The sequence below is a fragment of the Protopterus annectens genome, chromosome 3.part0 (genome assembly GCF_019279795.1).
Source record: "Protopterus annectens isolate FY-2018-M chromosome 3.part0, PAN1.0, whole genome shotgun sequence".
Taxonomy (NCBI): Eukaryota; Metazoa; Chordata; order Ceratodontiformes; family Protopteridae; genus Protopterus; species Protopterus annectens.
The window spans coordinates 1,962,383,724-1,962,402,913 of NC_056731.1; the positions used below are offsets into that span (position 1 = coordinate 1,962,383,724).

At 41.8% G+C, this 19,190-nt stretch overlaps 1 protein-coding gene across 6 annotated transcripts in view; it reads right to left on the reverse strand.

Moving 5' to 3' along the window:
• Window positions 1-19,190, reverse strand: part of NKTR (natural killer cell triggering receptor) — a 1,518,686-nt gene that overhangs the window by 476,015 nt on the left and 1,023,481 nt on the right. For all 6 annotated transcript variants that reach the window (XM_044066053.1, XM_044066052.1, XM_044066051.1 and 3 more), the window contains one exon: window positions 18,373-18,521. In XM_044066053.1, coding sequence (XP_043921988.1) covers window positions 18,373-18,521 — 149 coding nt within the window. The remainder of the gene's footprint in view (window positions 1-18,372; window positions 18,522-19,190) is intronic.

Genomic DNA, 19,190 nt, shown 5'->3' on the forward strand with positions numbered 1-19,190 from the left:
GACTGAGGGTAGTCCTGACATTCCCACTGGAAATGCTTCGTTAAAGTATGTAGGGTTTCCCCAAAGTAAAAGTCCTTGGGTGGAGAGGCTGAAGGAATGGATTCCTCTGCATCAGAATCCTTACAAGCAGAGAGGGGTTGCATGTCTTCATATTTAGATGCCTCAGAGTCATCGGACTCCTGTTCATATAAAACTACTGGGGACAAATCTCTTTTTCTTTTGGAAGGGGTAGGTTGGCTTCCCCTGATCAGCATCACAAGGTCTTCTGCCATTTTAAGCATCTGAGACTGAGACAAGAAAGGAGGTGCCTGAGATTGGGTTATCGGTTTCTTGGGTGTGGTTCGTACCCTGGGCCTTAGAAACTCGGTAGTTTTCGAAAGAATGATAGACGTGAAAGTCGTCAGTCTGTGTCAAGAATCGGTAATGCGAAGTACTTCCTCGGAAGCCAGTGTCTGCTCACCGGCTCCGGACCATCCAAGGAAGAGACATCCGCAGGATCCTTAATCAATGAAGTCTCTCGCAGCACACCGGACTCCGAAAGGGTCTCAGTAGCGGCTTGCGAATCCACAGAAGCAGGCATCAGGGGCTGCGAAAGCACCTCACTGAGGACCGGATAACTGACAACTAGCTTAACGGAAACGTTGTCGGTAGGTTTGGATCTGTGTGGTCTCTGTCTTTATCCTTATGTTTTTTCGGAAGATCTGCTGTCGGATGGTTTACCAAAGCCATACTGGAATTCGAGGACTGAGAGCGAAAATATCTAGCTACAATAAGGGCCCAACGACATATAGTTCTGGCATTGAACAAAGCACAAAGGCAACAGCAGGGAACGTCGGGGTCTGGGCCTGAGCAAGTGACGCAGTAAGAATGAAAGTCTCGGTGTGGTATTTGCTTTACACAGGTGAGACAATTGTTAACTTTTTCTGACATTAGTTAGAGAAAGAAAAAAGAATCCCCAACAGGGTACTTAGCTTTAGAAGACTTCAACTTCAATTCGGAAAATGAAAACTCAGGTAGCGTCCGACTGGCACTCGTGCAAACTGCTTTAGCTTCGGGCTCCTCGGCAAGAAAGACTGATGTAATGGCGTCGGTTGCCTTATTTTATACTACCGACAACCTGACGTCAGTCCACGAGCAACAGCAACCGACACAGAAATACTAATCTCTGTTATTTGGGCCGACTGAGGGCTACCCTGGCAGAGATAACCAAATGTGATGACTGCAACAGTGAAACACGAATAACATCAAGGTTTTTTCTTTCTTTTAGGGAGTTTTATAAATACTGGCAGGGCATCAGATACCATACCTCTCAACTTCTTTTCTGAAGAATTCAGCCCAATGTCAAAAGTAATAGCAGAATAAAGGTTCAAATACAGGAACATACTTTAAGTATTACTCTAATTTGCTTACAAGTTAATAGAATAACATTTTTGCATCAACATGCATTTTTTGGACATTAAGAAGTATAAAAATCTGTCTAGATTTACTGACTGTCTGTAATCCTGAATGATTTACCAGCAAATCAAACTTTTTACAAAAGACAGAGCAAAACTGTGGGCAAAATCAGGGACAGTGACAAGTATGCATTACTCCTCAATGAGGTAAATAAACAAAACTTACCCCTGCTGCTGTCTGACAACTGCTAAGCAGCAGTCATCTACCTAGTGTGCCAGTATCAGTGTTGCACGATGTATTGCTACTTGCTGAAATAAGTACACAATTAGTATTGCTACTGCTTATGCTTGTGTGCGAGCCTGTAAAAAATATCACTGATTTTTATCTGTTCATGCATCTAATAATGCCAGAACATGCACTATCTGGGTGTCAGTAAAAATGAAACTAACAAGTAATCATATTTCAAAAGAAAGACATAAAATATATCACAGAACGTTCAGACACAGATCATCACTAGGAGTCTGGTACCCCCCCCCCCCACATTGTATAAACGGATACAGGGGTGTCCCTTAATCATACTTGACTGTTTGAGGCCCCTCAAAAGCTGTTACTGGTTGGGAAAAATGGGGAGAAAAAAAATTTCATTAATTTTCTGATTACACTCTAACTTGAACAGGGCTGTGATCTGACCCTGTTAGGATAAAGTTGATAATGGCCCCTGCTCTCAACCACACCCACTCTAAAACCAGCCCTGCCAGATGCGTGTGTACAGAAGACTGCTGTAGATGATGGAGGGCTGTAGACTGTTATTACTTCTTTGGTTTTCATCACAGTCAAACCTTAGAGGTGTGAACAGGAGGTCATTATAGCTTGTGTTTGGACTGGGGACAGTGTGGTCATTGCTTCTTTTACTTTTTTCACAGACCTCAGAGGTGTACAAAGAAGGTTACTACAGCTTGTTTAAGGGCAGTGTACTGTCTAGGAACAACAAAGTAGAATACGTTACTGAAATCATTCTTTTTTTTTTTTTTTTTTTTTACATTCCTCACAATCACACATCAGGCATGTACACAGGTGGTTGCCTTGGGAGTGAGGAATAAGGAGGCATGTCATGTTTATGTATGCCAGATGGCACTTGAAATAGATGACTGTGGCATTCTGAACCTTTGCTTTTATCCTAATCTAACACCACTGGGATGCACAGCCTCTCTTTTTTGGAGGGTTAGGGAAGCTAATAGTATTCTCAGACAGGACCCATGTATCCTCACAATAACAGGCTTGTTAGTTTACTGTGTACTTCTATCCTCCTTGAAAAAAAAAAAAATAAGACTGAAATTCTTTTCTTACTCATGATTTTTGTTTAGGCCAACATTGGATTAAAAAGTTGGGGAAATGCCCTAAAATACATCCCAGAGCAATTATAACCCCTATGGCTTCTAGGGGCACTGGCTTCATTGATTTATTTCCAAAATGGTTATTACTGTGATGTCTTGGTCGAGAAAGGCATGTTTAAAGGATGCAAGGAAAATGAAAGCTGAACGGCAGCACTGAATTTCTTTCCTTAATCATAATTTCTGTCCAAACCATCATTGGATGAAAAGGTTGTGTAAAAAAAAAAAAAAAACCTTTAGAATGCACTTCCGAGCATATAGCCAGTAGAAAGTTATGGCTTCTTGAAAAAGCTGAAGAGTATGGCAAAATGTGAGAAAAGAAAGAAAAAAAGTGTCTGGTATGGGGAGGCCAAGATGGGGAAAACAAGAGGGGAGGACTGGAGGGTGTTTGTGTGTGTGTGTGTGTGGGGGGGGCTGAAACAGTAGCCCATGCCTATTGCTTCATTTCACCTAAGTTCAGACCTGCACAGAGTTGTTGTAATGTACCACTGTTGCAACTAATTGTCAGTAACTCCGAATGTCCCTTTGTGAGATGAGCCAACAGTGTGGTACACAGTTCTGTTCTAATGTAACTGCACTGCAGCTACAGATCAGTCTGTGCATACTATGTCTAAAACTTTGAAGCATGAATAAAAAGATTGCTTAGGAGGGGGTGGCAGTGATGTGTTATAAAGACTGGAAGTGCCTAGGAGGCCCCGAACTTGACATTTGCTGGGGGCCCCCAAAATGCTAACACCAGCCCTGGTGATGTAATGCAATTAGACTTCGATAAATCCCCGTGATGAATGTACCTCACAAGAGGTTGCAAACTAGGAGTCTGAAAACAGATAACTCAGGAAATGTACACAAAAAGAAAAGGAACAGGAACAGTAAAAAATGTGTAAAGAGACATGGGATTGTTACATTAGATCAGAAACTAAACAAACAAAAAGCTACTCGGGTATAAAAAGAGGCATCCTTGAGAATTTAAGTTGCTATCTCTAGTTCCAAACGCCTGGCAAGACACAACAGAGAGTATTGTGTGCTGCTGTACTGACCAAATCTTTGAAAAATAAGAGAGACAGCTCAAATGAAGGCAAAAAATGCAGTTTTATCTTCAACAGAAGCCACGCAAAATGGAAGGAAGACAACTTTGCTATGTATAGTTTTGAGGCTGGGGTAAGGGTTATGTGAAAACACACTATTGTATTACATGGGAACCTAGGGAGTTCGAGTGGGCCCCATATTAAAAATGAGAAGCATGAAAAAAAAATGGAGGTGTCAGATGAGGGATTCAAGCTATACAGTTTGGGAAAGAGATTTCTATTGAAAGAAAATGTGGTGGATGAATGGAAATGCCTTTGTGAAAAGGCTGGAGGGTCAGAACTGACAGAATTCATAACTCAATAATGCATGGGACATATTTAAACGAATTTTATGATGAATACTAGAAAAAATAAACTGTCTTGTTAATCAGGATCAACAACTTAGCCCAAAAGTTCTCTCCCTGAAGTGAAGAGGTCACATATTGTATGCCTAAGAAACATGCAGATAAAAACTTAAGTTGAGAGTGGGGGCACGCTTAATACTCTTTTACAGTTGTGCTGTTCCTTCCCTGTGATTATAAACAATACGTTTAGAATACTGGGAGTCTGTCCCACCATTTTCTGGCATATTTGTTTGTAGCAACTTTACTTTCAACCATTCCTCATTTAAACTGTGGACAGAATTGCCATTAGCAGCTTTTAGTGTACTCTAAACTATGGCACATCTCTGTTAAATAAATGCAAATGGTTCACTCCCACATTGAACAGGTTCAAAGACAAAGGCTTTTCTGGTTGCATTAAAAGTTAAAAGCAACACAGGACTTGCTGTTTGAATACCTGATTGAAGCTGAAACCTGTTTAGACTCTTTGCCTACTTTTTTAAGACATCTGTAACATAACTGGATGCTTCACCCTCCTTGTCCTATCACGAGCCACCAAACATTAAGAGGAAGCAAAAATCTAACTGTGGATCAAATCACCAGGATGTAAAATACCACCACTACAAAAAGTGAAACAAGATCCCAGACAGAATGAACAATGCATAGGCAATCAAACAATTACTCCTACCTAACTCTTTTTTTTTTGCTCCTAGAGTAATAGGCAAGCCTCCCCCAGATGACGAGGAAATTGATTTCGCTACTGCTTCTCCATCTACCCATGAGACCCAGCAATATAAAGTCAGTGACAAGAAAGCTCTAACTCAAACAGCTGCTCAAGTTACATGCAGATATCAAGTTTGCAGTAGAGCTCGCATACACCTTGCTTGGGATGCACTCGGGTTGGGGAACAGATGTGCCTTAATGAATTGTTCAGTATTTCATACTTGTCATGCTTTTATGGCCTTGTAAATTGCAAAATTTATAATTTTACCTCTTTTGGCAGCACAGGGCAAACATTATTTTTAACGCAATAAAGTTAACTCAGATATGTCCTCCTCTAAGCTTATGTTCACTGCAGCACAGGTTCATAGATTCTTACTAAGCTTGTGGACAAAACAGACAGTTAACATCACACAGCACAAGTCGGGAAACTAGAAGTACCACCCATTAAGTAAACTTTTTCCACAAATTCCTAACAAAAATTTACTATCACCCATCCAGTCATCCAGGCTGGTTTTAAAGTGTCTTAGGGAAATACTCTGGCTTGACAGAATGGGATATACACTGGTTTAGATTTCTATCACTCCATCTGGTCTTGTTGATCTGATAGTATAGGTCTAGGTATCCAGAACAGGTGCTTGCTTTATCACCATTTTTTTTGGTCCTCCAAGACCTCATCCTGCTGACCAGACCCTCAGTGACCCACATCCATCCATGTATCCCCCCAACCTACTCTAGTATAACAGGGACCGGTTATGGATCCTATGGGTGCTCATAGGGCTCAACCATCTGTGCTTCCATCTGGGGGTTCTTTTTATATGTCCAATCCCCCCAAGCTCCTTGACTATGTCTGAGGACAACTTCACCCTTTGGACCACGCCTCCCCTTAGGAAGAGACATCAACGAGTGCCCTCCCACAAAGGATGGGCATGCCCATCTCTGCTTGCCGGTCCATCAGTTGCTTGAGTCATTAATCGAACTGTAGTCAGGGCTTTAGCCCTCCACTCCACTAGAGTGGCTGGTGTTTGCTTTACCACTTGTTCTAGTTAAGTGAAGGGGTTTTAAAGACTGCCGGATCATTCATAACATGGAAAACTAAGCAGAGATCACCACTTAAGAGTCTGTATGACACTTTGTAGAATGACACAGCTTTTAGTCTGTCAGAGTTAATGTAACGAAGTGTATGCTGAAGGGTGCATTTTATCCAACAACGGGCCTAATAAGGGATGGAAAAATGGTATTATAACTTCTTTGAATCTTAAAGAGATGCTATAGAGGAGAAGCTGTACAAGACAGAAAGATTTTCTAATCACCACAGAGACATAGTAGTCAAAGGCAGTGTCCAGTAGCTGAGGGCTGATCAAGTGTTTTAAAGTCATATGTGGGTAGCAAGGAAAAGGTCAATTACAACACAATGGTCTGCAGCTGGACATTAGTACTGACACATCTACTGCCCATATTCAGAGAAAATCAGCAATACACTTAGTGAGAGACAACATATGTAAGGATGCTATGGATGAGACAACAAACAAGTCAATGTTGCTCAGCTTCAACAGTGACCTGTGACTGAAGCTTTCAACAGTGGTTTCTTGAGTTACTGCAACTATTCTCTTCCATGCACCCATTTCTCCTGTAAGGGGAGGGGGTGATGTAACACATACAGAAGTGCTTTCCTGTCCAAATCCACTGTTTCTATTGTCCAATTAACAAGACAGCACACATCTCAATTTTCCATCCAAGTTCACAGCCCTGGGAATTCACATTACACGTCTTCTAAATGGTTAACACACAACCAAGGGGGCTTACAGAAAAATGGTGTACAAGAAACATCTGGTGCTAACACAAATACCAGAGTCCACAATGAGGTAAACATCATTTTGTGGAACATTGCAGGGTTAAAACTCTCTGTTAAAACGTCTACAATTATAGCAATACTCAATCAATTACAGGATAAGGTTCTGTTTCTGCAAGAAAGTAAACACAGGAAATCATATTTTGCGAGCATGTCGAGAACTTGGAAAAGTAAGGGCACTATTTCCTCAATGTCACGAGTGAAGAGAGATCTATCATAATACTGTTTGACAACTGTCTACAGTATTAAAAGACCAAGTAAGGAATAGAGGAGGAGGGAAAGACGGTGCATTACCAAGGTTTGTTCTACAAGTTGGACATCTCTTTTCTGCAACTTTTATAGTTTAAATGAGGAAAACATAGGGGGCATTAATGACTTCTGCACTGCAGTAAAGAGGATGGGAGTGATACAGCACCCAGTAATCATACGGGGGGAGTCTAATGTTGCATTGTACAGACTTACACACTGACAAAACTGCGCAAAAGGATGGGAAGCTTCAAAAGTACTTTATGCCAACAGATTCCTGGCTTTATACGTATCTGGAGATGAGGAATTTCTTTTAATTGGTTCCATCAACAGGAGAATCTAGTTAAGACTGAATTTTTTTGTTTCTGAGCACCAATACAGTACAGCAGATATCACTGTCAGACAGCCATTCTATACCCTCCTCTGAGCACTCACACTCTTGCACTGAAGGACATTGACATGGCATCACAAACCAGGAACATGGTGTTTAGAACCTTATTAGACAACTGAGGAGGAAAAGGTAAAAATTAAGGAATATCATCTGGACTTTTACGAAGATTATGCAAACTCTAATGTTTTTCTGGTGCCAAGAAGGAAGCCTTTAAATTTATGCTCAAACATGGTGTATCTGCTAGAAGGCAAACTGTATCTGTCACACGTTGATTTACGGTGCTCAGTAAGAGGCCCAGACAGTCTCCCTAGAAGAAAACTGCAAGTGTGGAAAATGCAGAAATTCTTTATCATCATCAGAAATTACACAGTACAAGAGCCAATGCAAAGATCTAAATTTCAGCATGACTCAGGATGGCAAGAAGTTAAAGGAAGTTTGCTGGGTCAGGTATCTGAAATCGCCAAAACACCTGGCATTTAACCCGAATAAAAAAGAAAGGTAAGAAGTAGTACCATTCCCAGATGATTTTGTAGATAAGTGAATTACCCACCCCAGAACAAACTCTGTAAGGTCTAAATTCTATAGAATGCTTTACATCAGTTGCAAAATTAGCAATCCTGATCCTCTGATGGCATTTTTTTTAGTAAAGAAAAATGATCCAAGGTCTCAGAATAAGAACTGGAAGCACTGAACAAATCTGTTATTCCACAGGAAGGCTAGCAAGCTATAAATTCCTTGACTGCTGGAAAGGATGCAGGTTACACTGGTACCCCTAGAGACTTCAACAAGGCATTCAAGGATGAAGTGGGGGAGCACCTTCTGAAAGTGTCCCCACGGGATATTTAAAAAGGGTTCCAAGTCTTATTCAAAAGCAGGCTGATGGAACTGGAACAGTTTCCTTCTCACAGTAGGGTGAGGTCTTTACCAACCTGTAAATTACAGACTAATATCTCTGCTTCTTGCAGACATCCAAATATCTGCTGGAGTTTTAATCGGTTCTCAAGAAAAGGCTGTCCCTAAACTGATTCAGACAACCCAGCAGGAAGCCAATGGACCGAGACTTTGTATGTCTCTTTCTTAATGCCGTAAATCTATAACGGTTACAGCCATCGCCCAAGGCTGCACTGTTCGTGGACTTCTATAAAGCTAGTGACGCTCTAGAATGGAATTTAGATTAGCAGGTAATAAATAATCGGGGTTCTTCTCTATGGCCACTTTCCAGAGGCACCTGCCCACTTTACTTTTGGTTTTGGCTGTTGAAATTCTGTACAGTTACATAACATGATTGCATACCTTCTGGGGGGACTTGCTTTGGGGAAGGACAGGCATATTAATTCCATTTACTTTGAGAATCTTTCTGAAGTCTTCAAAAATGAAAATTATGTACTCACCATAACAACAGAACTATGTTGTCTGGTCCCATCCTTCCACAGCTGATGGGTTTTTGAATCTAATCTAGGATTCAACTCTGGCTGCTTCTCCAAACATTAGGCTCCGTAGTTCAGGCTCTGCCCTTACCATAATCATAATCCCCCAATCCCCATCCTGTCTCCAAAATTACCTCAGATTGAGTCTGACTTTAATTCCTATAAATTCAAAAAAAATAAATAAATATATATATATATATATATATATATATATATATATATATATATATATATACACACACACATATATATATATATATATATTTACACACACACACATCTACAGACAGACAAAACCCCATCTCTGGCTAATGTACTAGAACCACAAGTTAAAACCAGACAACTTCGCTCTAGAAACAAAAAAATAATCAAGGTCACAAAAACCAACAACACAGCAGGGGACTTCCCTAACTACATAGGCAAAAATTGGAACTCCCTACTCACCTCTATTACCTCAACAGTCTCAAAGGCCATATTTAAAAGACTCCTGAAAGAACACCTAAAGCAATCATGGATCTGCACATGTTCCCTACCTGGCTGACCTTCCCGTCTCCCCCCTCCTGCTTCCCCCTGCCCACTAACTTCAGCTTCAAGTCCAACGAGTGCAGCCTTTCTAGCTTCCACCTATTTCCAACTCTAATACCTTCCCTTAGTTTAACACTCATATATCACTGCCACATCACTATGCTATCTACCCACTAACTATTACTCTCACTCTATACCTCTACTCTTACTACATACTTAGCTACTACACCTTCCTGCCTCACATACCTAATCTGCTATCCAATTAACCTAGTCTGTCTCCCCCTGTTACTATACCTCCCTACTTACCTACTTGGCCAACTTGTTCACTATTCTATTCTACTCAATGTTCACCATTATGTAATGCTTAAAGTTAAAACTGAAACTTTGTGTACAGTCCATGTAATTATGTTAAACATGAAGCTTCTTTTGCCTCGACACTGACCTACATTAAATTTAGTACTAGCTATGTTAACCTGAACTAAGCTTGAACAACATGTTACTTGTCAATGTTAAGCCTGCTACTTTCTATGTAATTTGAAAGCTCCTGTATATCTTATAATGCTGCTTGAATTTAACTGTGGAGCTTTTCTTCCTGGGCCTCCGCTGAAAATGGACATGTATCCAGTCGGATTTTCCCAGTCAACAAATGTAAAGTAATAAAATAATCTGCACCACTACAGACGGACTGGGATAAGAGGACCACATAATGGATATGAAAGAAGTCTGCTTTGGAGCTACTAGAGCAAGGAGTCCTGCACAAGTGGTAAGCCGGAGAGTCATACAGTGGATATAAAAGTTTACACACCCCTGTTAAAATGTCAGGGTTTTGCTGTATAAAAAAATGAGATCACAATGAATCATTTTAAAACTTTTCCCACTTATAATGTAACCTATAACCTGTACAATTCAACTGAAAAACAAAGAGATCTGTTAGGGGAAAAATTATAAAAAATAAAAAAACGTACAACACACTGATTGCATAAGTGTGCCCACCCTTAAACTAATACTTTGCTGAAGCACAATACAGGAGATCTCTTCCTCGCTTCTTTGCCCTTTTCTTTAGGCCTAATGCTTCTGTCCCCCCTTCTGCTTCTCTAAGGACTTCTTTCCAGATAGGGATGCTTCAAAGTCAGACAAAACAGATTTGGAGGATTTCCCTGGAGGTAAAAGACTCTTGAGAACCAGCGTACTGTGTCGTTCAATCACAGCTCGGTGGCCAAAGGTTGTGCAAATTTAACAAATCTCCCTCCAGGAGTGCTGCCCCTAAACAATATACACACTTGTGGTAAGTGTCAGGAGTTCAGAATTTTATGGCTAGAAGCCACACATTTTTTCAACCTAGTTGGTTTATCTGACATAATCACAATAAAAGAATAAACCTAACAGTAGAGGAAAAGACAAATAAAAGAAACTACCAACAATGGTATTGAAGATATACTGATGAAACAAGTGTAGAAAATGCCAAGAAATACCAACAAAAGTAAATCAAATACTAGCTAATTAACAAGGAAGGAGAAGAAAACTAGTAACCAAGTGCTTAAGGCACGAAATAAGCCTATGAAAAAGGGTTTTTTTTTGTAAAGGGGGGAAGAAAAATTGAAGGATATAAACTAAAGAGTATTATAATAACAAGGCTTTAGTTTAAGACTTCGGTACTGAAACTCGAAAACAAAAATTTCAGGAGTTGGCCGACTGGCACTTGCGAACTGCTTTTGTTTCAGGCACCGCACGGCAAGAAAGACTGATGTAATGGCATCGGCTGCATGCGTTATACCCCTGACTACCTGACGTCATGGAAGATGAGAGCAACCAACGCAGAACCCAAGACTTTGATAATCAGGCCGACTGACGGCTACGGCAAGCAGATAACCCAAATGTGATGACTGCAACAGTGAAACACGAAGAACATCTTAGCTGAGGCAAGCCTAAGCTAGGGAATCACGAGCAAAACTAATGAGTGGCAAATGAGATCCAAGGTAATGTTGAGGACAGGAGGGCATTATGGGTAAAGGGAGGAGCCTGAGCTATAAATCCTAAAGTCTGGAAAAATGGAAGTTGTTGGATCTGAAACCCATCAGCTGAAGAACGGATGGAAAAGACATAAGATCTTTCACTACGAACTGTTGTGCCTACCAACTAACAAAAATGTATCATTTTTTTGAATAATGAGGGCAAGAAACTCAGAAATGTGACTGAAAGATTCAACTTGAAATAGAAGGAACACAGGTACTATACTATGGCCTCTCTTTCACCTTTTGATTGATATGGATTTGAATCCATTATTATAGGAGGCTAAGAAAACCCTTGGAGATTGTAATGAACACTTTTTTTTTCTGGCAGTGATATGGTGATTAAAATGTTTATTTTGCTGAAATTTCTCTTTTTTGTCAAGCACTCACCAGAGCTGGAATGGAATAAAATAGTTAGCAAGTTGTATGCGGTGTGTCTTAACTTTTTATGGTTTGCCAAATCTGCCCAGTTACCCAGACATAAGCTACTGACTTTTAGATGGAGTTCAAGATTTTGTATATGCTAAGGTGACTGCTTAAAATCAGGTGTACTATACATGTCTACCAGGAACATCCTTCAAAGAAAGCAAGAAATGTCTTCTTGAACCTTGTAGAATATCTCGTTACTAGCACTACTGCACATACACAAATACACACTGATCAGGAAAAAAATGTGCTTTGAACCTATTGTTGCTATATGTATGTCAAAATATTTCTGTTCACTACATACAGATCCATCTTAACTTTATTACATTTCCTGGGCTGTGGCTGAAATGGGTCTGTTCTTGAAAGTTCCACTACACCCGTTAATAAACATGTACAAATAAACACTGCAGCAAAGCTCTTTTATACCTGTCTGGTGACAAAACCTTATTCAACCCTAAGTGACACACCAACTTACAAGAGGGCAGGGAATGAGTGTAGGAAAGCCAGCTTGGAGTCACTCACCACAGGAGCATTCATTAGGTAGGCCAAAGCCAAAATGTTATTAGCAATGCTGGGGTGGAGCACAACACAGCATACCTGGTGGGGAGGAGTCCTTAGTGTGTGGAAGCTACGGTAAGCAAAACTGCCCACACTTCTGGAATTGGCTAACGACGGGGAAAGTTAAGCATATGTAAAAAGTACAGTTTTGTACCTACCATAAATGTAGATGTCCGATAGGAATGCATCTGCAGTCCTTACAAATGGGTTGTCCTGTCGTCAGGCAGCCCTTCGGTCGGCCGGATTCCAAAGTCTGGGTCTGGCCTCGGCTGGTGTCGCACTTCACCCGACGTCATAGCTGCAGTTATTCGGGTATAAAGGCATCAGCCGACGCCATTTTCCTCAGTGTTTCTTGCCCCAGATGCCAGGTGCCCTCTAGGAAGGCTAAATTTGGATAAATGCAAATGATTCCAAATAGTAGAGAGCAAACAAAATATAAGCATGTATGTACATATATACAAACAAATACACCATAATAGATTCCCCAGCTAGCTACAAGATGGGCAAATACCCTAGGAGTACCACAGAGGCGAAGGAGGGTGGGTAATCCTGACTGCAGATGCATTCCTATCGGACATCTACATTTATGGTAGGTACAAAACTGTACTATGTCCTTCAAGGATGCATCTGCAGTCCTTACAAATGGGTAGAATACCATAGCCAAACTGGGAGAGGAGGAGAAATAAAATTATGGTGTAGCTAAGATCCCTTGCAAAACAGCAGTGGCAAAACCTGCTCGGGATCTAGAGTATAGAGGTAAATTATAATGCTTGGCAAATGTATGCACGGAGCTCCAAGTAGCAGCCTCTAAAATGTCTTTGGTAGCCACTCCTCGTAGAAAAGCTGTGGTAGTGGCTGTAGCCCTTGTAGAGTGAGGTCTGATGTTTTCTGGTGTTTTCTTCCCATGGTAGGAGTAACAAAATCTAATGCAATTTCCTATCCACTTAGAGATTGTCTGTTTTGAAATTGCTTTTCCTTCCATTCCTGTTGCATATGCTACCAGTAGCTGGTCAGTTTTTCTATTGACCTTGGTCCTGTCCAGGTAGTAGCGTAATTGCTTATGTACATCCAAGGTGTGCAACAGTCTTTCTCCCCTGTTCTGTGGGTTGGGGAAGAATGTAGGTAGGTGGATAGCCTGATTTAAGGATACTCTGGAGACCACCTTAGGCATAAAAGTAGGATTTGTTCTCATGGACACTCTATCTTGATGGAAGATCAGGAAGGGCTGTACTGCCATTAATGCCTGTAGCTCAGATACCCTTCTTGCTGAAGTGATTGCCAGCAGGAAAGCAGTTTTCCATGATAAGTATTGTAATGCTGCTGTTGCTGCTGGTTCGAAAGGAGGGAGTGTCAATTTTTCTAGCACAAAGTTTAAGTCCCATGCTGGCAATGGTGCCTTCCTAGGTGGTTTTACATTTTTAATTCCTCTCAGAAACTGCCTGAGCAGAGGATGTGAGAAGACTGGAGGATCCAAGTCGTATTGTGCTGAAATAGCTGATGCATGAATCTTAATGGAAGAATAGGACAGGCCTTTGTGGAAGAGCTCTGCCAAGTATTCCAGGATGTTGGCTATGTTTACCAGTGACACATTTTCTCCTTTTGCAGTACTCCAAATGAGATATCTTTTCCGTTTTGCTGAATAATTTTTCCTTGTTGAGGGTCTGCGAGCCTCCAAGATAATGTCTTTAACCCTTTGGGATAAATTTGGGTTAATTGGTCTTATGCAATGTTCCAGGCAGTCAGCTGCAGTGTTTTCAGGTTTGGATGCAGGGTGTTGTAGTTGTTCTGTGTTAACAGCAAGGGAACTAGGGGCAGGGGCCATATTTGTTCCCGAGACATGCTTCTCAGTAATGGGTACCAATGTTGTCTTGGCCAGTCTGGAGCTATTAGAATGATCCTTGGACGGTCCTCTTTGATCTTCAATAGCACTTTGTGCATCAAAGGAAGTGGTGGGAATGCATATGCTGTCAGGTTTTTCCAACTGAAAGATAGGGAGTCCACCTTCCAAGCAAGTGGGTGGTACGTCCTTGTGCAGAATTTCTTTAGTTGGTGATTGAGTGGGGATGCAAATAAATCTACTTCTGGGAGTCCCCATTTTCTCGTGATGGTTTTGAAGATGTCCGGATGCAGCATCCATTCGTGGGCATCCGTGGTAGTTCTGCTTAGTATGTCTGCTAGAATGTTTTCTTTTCCTGGTACAAAAATTGCTTGTAACTGAATGTTGTAGCTCAGGGCCACATTCCAGAGGTCCATTGCCATCCGGCATAGAGGGTACGAGTGTGTGCCTCCCTGCTTGTTGATGTACCACATAACTGTGGTGTTGTCTGTTCTTATCAACAGTTGACCTTGTTGAAGAAATGGTCTGAATGTCTGAATTGCCAGTTTTACTGCCAGCATTTCCTTTTGATTTATGTGTAGGTGTAGCTGGTCTTAAGTCCATAAAGCTTGTATGCACTTGTCCAGCATGTGGGCCCCCCAACCGAGGTCTGAGGCGTCCGTTGTGATGGTTTGGCTGGGTTGAGTGTTGTGGAAGGGTAGTCCTTTGTTTGATTGACAGGCCTGAGCCCACCATTGGAATTCTTGCTTCAGGCATGGAATTATTGGAATTTGGGTTTCTAGGCTGTGCTTGTGCTGGGACCATAAATTTCTGAGGTACCACTGTAACTTTCTCATATGCAGCCTGGCATGTGGAACCAATATTATGCAGGATGCCATGAAACCCAAGGCTTGCAGGACTTTTCTTGCTGTTAGATGGTTCTGCTTTGTTAATGCCAAGAAGTAGAGAGGGAGTTGCTCCTGTTTTTCTACTGTTTGGAAAGCCATTTGTTTCGCTGTGTCCAGCTCTGCACCCAAAAAGGTTATCCTTTGGGATGGTATCAGCCTTGACTTTTTTATATTGACTGTATATCCCAGGGCTTGTAGTAGGCAAATGACCCTTTTCAAGTCTTCTGCTAGCTTGTTTTTGTTGTCCGCTTGTATCAGGCAGTCGTCCAGGTAAGGGTATATTTGGATTCCCTGAAGCCTGCAATGAGCAATTACTGATGCCAGGCATTTCGTGAACACTCTGGGCGCAGTAGATAAGCCAAAGGGCAATGCTGAGAATTGATAATGCTCTGATCCTGCAAGAAATCTGAGGTATCTTCTGCAATTTGGTCGTATAGGGACGTGCAGGTATGCCTCCTTGAGATCTAGAGTTACCAGCCAAGACTCCTTGCCCAGCATGGGAAGAAGCTGCTGTAGGGTCAGCATTTTGAATTTTGGAACAAAGAGGAATGTGTTTAAAGCGGACAGGTCGAGAATAGGTCTCCATTTGCTTTCTTTTCTTGGTATCAGGAAGAGTCTGGAGTAAAATCCCTGTCCTTGCTCCATAGATGGTACCTTTTCCACAGCTCTCATCCTTAATAATTGAGATATTTGTTTTAGAGCTTCTGCCTTTTGATTTGGAGGTAGGTTTGGCATTCCTCTCTTCCCTGGTAGAGTATGGAAGTGAAACCTGTAACCTTGGTCTATTGTCTGCAAAATCCACTTGTCTCTTGTGATGCAATGCCAGTTTACTGAAAATAAAGCTAGCTTCCCGCCTAAGGGTGCTTCTAGTTGTTCCCTGGTAGGCGGTGCCAGAGCCAAGTCACTGTGATTGTCCTGTAGTAGTGGTAGTGGCTGTGTCTGTGGCTGTACCTCGCTGGTTGTTACCCTGCCACTGGCATCACCTGTAGGCACCCCTGGATTGACTTCTGCCTCTTGAACGCCTATTTCTGCCTCCCTGAGCTCTGGAGGAGTCTGGAAAGGACCAATTCTTTGAGGGCCAATTCCTGCTAAACCTTGGAGGTTGGACCTGTAAGAAATCTTTCACTGTTTGGACAGATTTTGCCTTCTCTTCCATCTTCTTCAGCACCTGTTGTGCAGGAGAGCCAAACAAATTGATCTTGTCCATAGGAGCATCTAGTAGTTTTGATTTGACATGGTCTGGTAAGGCCTGCTCTTTTAACCATGCATGCCTTCTGATAACTGTGCCAGTCATGGCTGATCTAAAGGAAGCCTCCAGTGCATCATAGCCGCATTTTAAGGAATGGTTACTGACTTGCTGTATGTTATGTACCATTTCCTGAACAGATTTTTTGTCTAATGATTCATCTGAGGACAGTTTTTTGGTTAACTGGTCTAGCATAAATTCTTGATACTGGATCATGTGAAACTGACAGTTCAAGGCCCTAGCTGAAAGAGTAGCAGAAGTGTAAACTTTTTTACCCCATCTCTCTAAGGACCTGGATTCCCTTTCAGAGGGAAGGGGTTTTTTGGCAGAGGTAGCTGCTACAGCCTTAGGTCCCTGGGAAATAGTCTCGGGATCTGCAAAAGGAGCCTTATATAAATGGTAATGCGTGTCCGGGACCCTGTAGTACCTATCGGGCTTAGCAGGGGCCGGAGGTAGTGAATCAGGAGCAGTGCAAGCATCATTAAATGCATCATCTACAACAGAAAGGACTGGAGGAATGGCTAAAGGCCTATGCTGTGGTAAATGCAGAAAAGTTCTAAGCCTCTTTCTGGAATCTGAAAAATCCTGACCCTGCCACTGAAATTGTTCCCTCATAGCATGCAAGGTTTCCCCAAAGGAAAATTCCTCAGGCGGAGAGGCAGAAGGAATGGACTCTTCGTCAGCATCAGAGTCTTCATAAGGGGAGAAAGGAGCCTCTGGAGGGTTTGTATTATCTGAGTCATCAGAGGAATAATCTGTAGAAACTGGCTCAGGGGGCTCTGCTCTAGGCCTCTTCTCTGGAGGAGGGTGAGAGGCCCTGTCTGGTTGAGGTTGGGATCCCCGGATTAAAGAAATGAGATCCTCTGCTAGACTAAGCATTTGTGAACTAGAGCTAGGCCTGTGAGAGGGGGTCTTAACAGGCACAGATTTAGTAGTTTTGGCTGCTTTAGCCCTGGCAAAGGCCTTAATGGACATGGTTGCAGGTGGCCTAGCAGCTCCACGTGCAGGGGTTGAAATATCCAAGGGAATAGTGTCAGATAATTCCTGAGAAACTGCAAGAGCAGATGGGATTTCAGAAGCCGATTCCACCAGGTTGGAAGAGGCCTCGGTGAGAGGTAAGTTTTCGGCCGAAGGAAGAACCGCTTGCTCGGTTTCAGCCGAAACCGAGACACTCGTGGCCGGCTTAACCGCGGTTTCGGCCGAAACCGCGGACCGCGAGTGTCGGTCCTTTTCCTTGCGCTTTTTAGATATTTGCGTAGTCGGAGGATCCGACGGCATAATGTAAGCAAAATCAGAGCCGAAAAACTCCTCCGCAAATTCCGACCGACGTCTAAGCGTCCGCCGGTTAAAAGAAGCACAGGCTAGACAAGCTGCTACGTCGTGGTCTGGGCCTAAACAAGGTAAACAGTAAGAGTGGAAATCTTTATGAGGTATTTGTTTCCCACAAGTTAAACAGTTATTCACTTTTTCTGACATCGGCTGAGGCAAGAAAGAGTCCCCAACGGGGTACTTAGCTTTTTAGAAGTCTTCGTAGAAGTATTCGGTAGTAGTAATCTCTGGTTCTGACCGACCGGCACTTGCGAACAGCTTCTGCTTCGGGCGCAACGCGGCAAGAAAGACTGAGGAAAATGGCGTAGGCTGATGCCTTTATAACCGAATAACTGCAGCTATGACATCGGGTGAAGTACGACACCAGCCGAGGCCAGACCCAGACTTTGGAATCCGGCCGACCGAAGGACTGCCTGACGACAGGACAACCCATTTGTAAGGACTGCAGATGCATCCTTGAAGGACATCTTCTTGGATTTCTAAATATTACGACTGCAACTCATCTCTCAAGGAGACCAAACAATACAGCAGCTTGATGGCTGTACAGGACAAAGAGAAAGAAAATAAATGGATATCTGGACCAAAGTTGGTGGATAACAAGACATTTTACAGAGATGTTACTATACACTGCTGCATAATGCGAAAGCTTCAGTCCCTGTCCGTATATGTCATACCTACCACAAGGAATCTATGAAGTACAGCATGTACATAAAGAAAAAAATACATACTTGTCTCCTTTGCTCCACTTTTCTCCGCTAGGCGGTCTATAAGCCCGAAGTCTCTGCATTTCTTCTCTCCAATGAGGTGGTGTTTCACTGCTTCCATTGTCATCGTCAGACTCGGAATGAGACCTTGATCCAGGAGGAGTGTGATATCTCTTCATTAAATAAAAAAAAAGAGAGGATTAAAATGGACTTGACCAGCTTTTTAATCTATGACCTAGAATTATCACTTGTATAGCTTGCACTCTACACAGTATATAAAAAAAAATGAGAAGATCCAACACAAAGAAGGAAACTCGCACAATACACAGTCTTCAAAAAATTAATTCGAGTTATTTTTTTCCTGGAATCTTTTTTTTTTATTTCATTTAAGATAATATAACAAATTAAGGTAAGCATTTTACAAATTCAGTATAAAAATATGAATTTCAAAAAGTAAACTATTTACATTATATACATATTGCCCGAAAAGAAAATAAATATAAAAAAACGCAAGTCGATTTAAGAATGAATAAATTAGCTTAAATTATGATTAAAAAGTTTCAATAAGGGCAAAGAGTTTTAGCCATGGATCTTCCTTAAGTTTGTTTGGAATGAAGAATGTCCCAGCAACTTTCTAGAGAGTGGTCCCTCACATGATCCTAACACGATTCGATTCTGTTTTGTTGCAGTGTCTTTCGAGATGCAAGAAAATGAGTTCTTTACTCACCCTAATATGTCTTTATTAAGCAGCATTGTTGCGATTTACAGCATGTGATTAAAATAACATGTTAATATATGCACGCAGTTCAAGGGGATGTAAAAAGATAAGCTACTACATAAAC